This window comes from Sinocyclocheilus anshuiensis, unplaced genomic scaffold (assembly GCF_001515605.1).
Source record: "Sinocyclocheilus anshuiensis isolate Anshui unplaced genomic scaffold, SAMN03320099.WGS_v1.1 scaffold87, whole genome shotgun sequence".
NCBI classification, from domain to species: Eukaryota; Metazoa; Chordata; class Actinopteri; order Cypriniformes; family Cyprinidae; genus Sinocyclocheilus; species Sinocyclocheilus anshuiensis.
In genome coordinates, this window is record NW_015549609.1 from 1,910,632 (window position 1) to 1,917,118 (window position 6,487).

Sequence of the window (6,487 nt, forward strand, 5' to 3'; positions counted from 1 at the left end):
TTTAGGGTTTTTTTTTTTTATTAATAGAAAGACTTTTTAATAGATTTTTTAACATGATAAATGTCTTTACTGTCAGTTTTTATCAATTTAATGCCTCAATGCTGAATAATTTCTCAAGACAAACCAGTCAATTCACAGATAAAACTTGATTACAGGTAGTCTTGTCCCAAAATCAGGTCATTGGTTGAGCCACAAATTAACTCAGCATAAGAATGGCTAATGTGTAGTTATAGTTTCTGCACATTAAGCTGTATTAATTGTGTTGTGTTATTTTGTGTATAATTGTGTTAATTTGTCTCTTCCTGTGCAGGTTGAGGCTTTGCTCTCACAGATGGACGCTGCCAATCAGAAGTACAGCACAGCTGTGTGTGAGGCCGACGTTTTGCGGCAGTGTTTAGGAGACGCACGGAGTGACAGCTCTCGACTTCACAGGGAAAGCGAGCTCGTCGTGACCAATGTGAACCAGTGGGTGAAGGAGCAAAAGTAAGACTCGTTGTCTTCTGCATTCAACAGCATACAACATTCAATGCTTTTGGACATGTAATCATGTAATCATGGTATTACATTGCCATGGTACTTTTTTGTAAGTGTAAAAAGAGCTGTTGGAATGCTTGATTCTGATTGGTCGATCACTGCATTCTAGAGACAAATATTTTTGCATAATTAAAACTAAATTGTGTAATTGATCATCCAAGGCAGCGTCATTATTGTTAACTAAAACGAAAACTATTAAAAGTCATTTTTGTTCATTGAAATAAAGCTGAAATTAAATCTAAATACTAGATGAAAAGTACAGATTACATTTAAAAAAAAAATGAAGATATGAAAATTCGAAATGTTGCCTTGGCCACTGGAAAGAAATATGTTTATGTTGAAGGTATACAATTACTAAAATTGAAAATATATATAAATCTTAATAGAAATATTCACAGAATCACGTAAAATTACTAAAACTTCACTAAAATTAAAATGAAAACTAAAAATATGTAATATAAAATCAACGTGAATTGGAAATATTTATAAATGCTATAATAGTATATAAATAATACTAAAATAACACTGGTCCCAGGCAGCTAATTAATTTACTTTGAAACGATTTTCACTCCAATATTGCTAGTAAATTTAACAAATAATTACAAAGAAATGGCAAGTAACACATTGAATTAAACCTGAAATTTTGAAGTAGAAAGAATAAAGGAGTATTTTTTGTAAAAACAAACTCCAAAAATCTTTATTTACAAGTTCAGAAAATAATTTCTATAGTGTAGCTGTGCTAGTTTAATGTGTTTTGTATCACTCCATCTCACATAACAATATAATTTCAACTCAGTTCAATACTTCGTCTATTTATGTGTTTGTTGTTTTAAATTATATTTTGTATATATTTTAATAAAACAAGAGAATGCTATTTCAGTCTTTCTACTACCAAATTTCACATTTAATTTAATGTGTTTAATTCAGTTCTTTGTTATTAATTATGAAATTTACTAACAATTTCTGAGTCAAAACTCTTTCTACACTTTTTTTTTTCTCAGTATACCTACCTAATCACCCTTTTGGTGTTTATTTTGCAATAATGACCATCTGTCAGGTGTTTTCTCTTACATAACATCAAATATGACTTTTTACTGCATTGCATGTCGCAGATTGTATCGAATGTTGCAGTGCATGGTTCCTGTTGGAAACAGTATATAGATTTACAAAGTCTAAAAAGTGTCTGTGGTGCATCAGAACTTTTGCATCCACAGAGAGGCAGTGTTATAATGGCTGTATCATTATCATTCAGCATCATGGTTCATTGTGACAGCAGCTCGCAGCTTCCTCACTGCAGCCCATTATCTCTGCCCCTGCTCCACTCCAGGCACACTAATGAGAAACTGGCACTCAAGATCAAAGACCAGAGCAGGAAGATCATCCACCTGACAGCTGAGAGAGAGTAAGCCCCGCTCACCCTGTCCAAAGCTGTTTCCGCTCCTCTCAGCTGGAGTGTGTACAAACATGGATTTTAGGTCCAAGTAGCAGGGAATGTGCATGCAAAGATACGGTGAGAGGGTACACTTATGTGAAATGGGATTAGGCTGTAATGTTTGTCCTGTCTTCATGCAGTCACCTTCAGGAGAATGTGAAGGGTTTACAGGGGGAAATCAGGAGGCTGAAAGCAGCTGGCTAACGAGAGAATGGAAGCAGAGCGACTGAAGGTAACACACACTCCAACGCAAAGCCTCTAACACACTCCATTCATCAAAGAATCCTGAAAAACATGTATCATGTTTTCCACACAAAAAATATATTTAGCAGCACAACTGTTTTCAACACTGATAATAGTCAGAAATGTTTCTTGAGCAGCAAATCATCATAGTAGAGTGATTTCTGAAGGATCATGTGACACTGAAGACTGGAGTAATGATGATGAAAATTCAGCTTTGCATCACAGGAAGAAATTACATTTTCAGAATATTACTATTTTTACTTTATTTTTGATCAAATAAATGCAGCCTTGATGAGCACAAGAGACATTCTAAAGCATTCAAAAATATTACCCCTAATATATATTAGGGATGGGCATTCCAAGCAAAAATAATATTTGAAAATCGCTGGGTATTATTTGATTATTATTCGAAAATCGCACCCCTCCCCCGCAAGCACGCACAAACACCCATAAACAGAGAGAGATGGAGAGAGACGGGATTCACGCTTTCAATATGTATGATAAACTGTTTAATTCAGAAGATAGGCTACCTTAACTCAAGCCATATAATGATCGTAACGTGCTGAAACATATTAATATAATAAACATAACCGAATGACGGCACTTATTAACATAACAGTCTGTCGATTAGCATAAATCAACTGCTCGTAAGGCTAGGACATTTCCATTTCGTCACAATTATATCGTTTGGTATACTGTATATATACCACTGTATATAAACTGCGGGCATCAGGGAGCTGTTATTAATATGCTGGGCATTGAAATCGCTTATGAATGCGCGCTTGATTTTTACTTTCACTTGCAAAATTCGCGATCACATACGGAGTTGCACTCGGCAGTACTTACCACACATTTTACAAGATTAGATGTTTGTCAGTGGTGCTCAGGATCTGCAAATCATTCGCAATCATCCTATCAGTCACCTCTCCTTACTCTGTTTATGTGGTAAGTGAAATGTTATGTACTGTAATGTAACAGGCTACGGCTAGTAAGCGGCTAACCATGTCCCTTTAGTGGGTTTGTAGAACGCGTTATTTGTTTTCCGCGCCTTTCACGGATTCAGCCACACCTCTAACCCAGTCGAGGGTGTTTGTGTTCCGCACAGCACTCTTATTTGACATCGTCCCAAGTTACTGTAACCATTATATGCTACGCAAGTCTTTTTTTTTATGCCACACAAGTCTACAGTGTGCGCGTGAGTGTGTTCTTCTGTTGTCTTTGACAGCTTTTAGGTGCGTTATGGACCCTTTTCACAAGACTGATGACGCGTTTAACGGTCATCAGCATCGTAAATCCTCGAAAGTTTTTCATATTTGTATTTTTTTTTAAATGTATGTACATTTATAACACTATTCTATGTATTATATCACCTTTGCATCAAATTATTAAAAAAAACAGTTAACTCTAATACGAGGGTGTTTCTAATGCAGCGCCTATGGGAGGGATGGTAAATTTGATAACGTTCCCTCTTCTGACTGCCGTTATCAGTCTCTCTCAATTTTTTTCCTTTTATTGAAAGTCATGAAAACACTATAGTGGAGGTTTTTTTTGAGCAAATGGGAATGCAAAAAATATATTTGTGGTACTCTCCCATTCACTGCTCTTCAAGTTAACCCAACTATGATGACTTCCGCTGCTGAGAAACCCGGAAATGTGAAAAATGTCCATTGGCAGCGGTGTTGCCAAGTCTACTTTAACACTGTTGCCGCGGGTTGTTTTTCATGTCCGCAGGTTGAAGCGACTCCAATAACATATATATTTATCCTCTGGAATGCGAATTTTAGCGGGGGAACCCCACCAAAAAACGTGTGGGGACCCCCTCGAAACACCATTGGGCTAGTTTTGGGCTAGTTTTGAGGCGCGATTGGGCGGGTTTTCTTGTGAAAACCTGGCAACCCTGATTGGCAGTGCCACATGAACGCGTCACCACCGCATCAGCACGGAAAACATGGGGAAATGTTTTAAGACAATAATCGCACAACCTTTTCGATATTCTATAATTAAATCAACTAATCAAATATTCGAAAATCGTGACCCATCCCTAATATATATTAAATAATATATTTCCGTCGAGGACAGCAAGCCAAGTTCATTTACAATTAGCCATCAGGACTGGATGGGCAGGCGAATTCATGAAATATATTTTAGATTGTTCGATCCTATTACTGGTCACCATTTTAGTCACATTTTTGCATTTTTACATATTCCTGCTGTGTCTGATGAGTATGAAAGTACAAATAATCCATGTAGCTTTCCAATGAGCTGCATGCATAATAATTATACTTTTAGTAGCAAATCTAAATTACAAAATGCTGTTTCAAATCCTTGCAGTTTAAGTATATGATAGATTGAGTACAGCTACCCTGTAGAATTTGTATTTCCCTGCATTTTTGTATTCTTTGTAATATATTTTGATAATATTCTTATCTTATTTGTAATAATCACCTGTATTTCATGATAACCGCAGCACTCGCCTCACAAGTTAGTCATCACTGAGTGAATATTAACATTCACCTCTTTGGCAAACAGGCCGTAGCCTCAGTCTTCCATGTAAACAGGTCTTAAATGCAGGTTTTGTCCAGTTTGATCTTTCTTCTTCTCTTCTTATAATTCCTGAATGACCCAATGCTGGCCATTTCCTATTACACCTCTCCCTGTCTTATTATTTTTTCTCTCTTCCTCTATTCTCTGTTATCCCATACCCATGCATAACATCAGTGAGACCGTCTTTGTTGTGATTAGGTTGGTATTTCTATCAGATGCTGAGAAAAGGTGTCCTATAACCGTGTCACCATTAGCCACCTCATTCTGGAGCATCTGTCCTCTCGCCGCACAATGATCCCGCTCTGTAGGTACAGGCTTATCCTCTGTAATGGGGTATGATCTGATTCACACTTGTGAAATTGGAAAGGAGAAGTTTAGAGATGATTGGAGAACTTTTGGCATAGTAGAGGCCAAGGGCTGGAGCTGCCGGTCTGAACCCAATCTGAACCGTACTGATGAGTCCTGCAGGGTTGAATCCATTCTCTTCCCTGTTTGTTCTGAAGGTCCAGGACCTGCTCCACATGCCACCTTATTCCATTATTGATGATGGAGAAGGAGCAAGAGAGTCAGAGACCTGCTCAGGGTCTGACTTTACACAGTTACGCTACTTCAGAAAGTTTATTCAAAGAAAAGTCGAAAAGCCAATGAAGCATTTGGTATCGTTATCCCAGAAAGTGTCTTGACTAATAATAATGCATAGTGCATTTTTAAGAAACAGTTCACCCAAAATTGACAATTCTGTCATCATTTACTAACCCTCATGTTGTTCCAAGCCTCTATGAATGTATTTATTTCTTGGAACACAACAGGTGAATTTGTATTATTCACTGCTATTTTTCTCTGCTGTAACTCTCACACCAGGTGTTGCCATTAAAATGTTCTTCGTCAGGTTTGATGTCAGTGACATTTGGTCATGAGAGACTTGAGAACCTGCTGCAATATATGCAATAGTTTGAAATGGCACCAACACACCATTTTTGTAGTATGTAGAACTTTTGTAGTCCTTTGGTGGACATGAGCATGATGATGGTCAAAGAATAATGACTTCATTTAGTCTGTTATCATATGGCTACTGAAGGCTTGGAATATATTGCTATTTAAATACTATACTGCTAATATTAATATTTGAAAAAAAAAAGTTTGTCACCTATTCAAAGACATGTGGTCCAACCGACATGCAGAAAAAAAAAATTATAGAGAGGGCACCTGCAGACCCTCATGATGTCAAGGCTAACAAGTATCTTAAAATGTCAGATAATTTGAGCATTTTTTTTTTAATTTATGAAATAATAATGTGTCAACTTTTTTATGAAAACAATAGCTGGGTTTCCATCACCCTGCTTTTATGCGCATTTTGAAGTATCGCATCAGAATCGAGAGATGGAAACGCTGAATTTCAAATAAAAATGCCTTAATTCGCAAAAAAGTTTTTACGCTCGCTTGAGGTGGTTTTTGACTTGTGCGAAAAAGGGTTCATGCGAATAATGGGAGATGGAAATGCATTTTGCGAATAAATTCCTCCAAGTGCATCAAAAAAGTCATGTGACTTTGCGCTATGGTACTGCATAACCTGAATAACCAGCGGACCGATCTCATTCACAGCATCTGAAATGTTGTTTTGGTCATTCGGAAATGCTCAGGCAAAGTCTGTCATCAAAGTATTTCTGTATAATTGCCTCCCAGAACTGTTAAAGACTGCGTTCCCAAACAGCAGCATCCACCTCCGAAAGCAAT

General features: G+C 37.1%; 1 protein-coding gene across 1 annotated transcript in view; it reads left to right on the forward strand.

Moving 5' to 3' along the window:
• LOC107659105 (centrosome-associated protein CEP250-like) overlaps positions 1-6,487 on the forward strand; it is a 165,803-nt gene that overhangs the window by 146,279 nt on the left and 13,037 nt on the right. The window contains exons 24-26 of the mRNA XM_016447933.1: positions 311-483; positions 1,862-1,936; positions 2,107-2,198. Coding sequence (XP_016303419.1) covers positions 311-483; positions 1,862-1,936; positions 2,107-2,170 — 312 coding nt within the window. The 3' untranslated portion in view covers positions 2,171-2,198. The remainder of the gene's footprint in view (positions 1-310; positions 484-1,861; positions 1,937-2,106; positions 2,199-6,487) is intronic.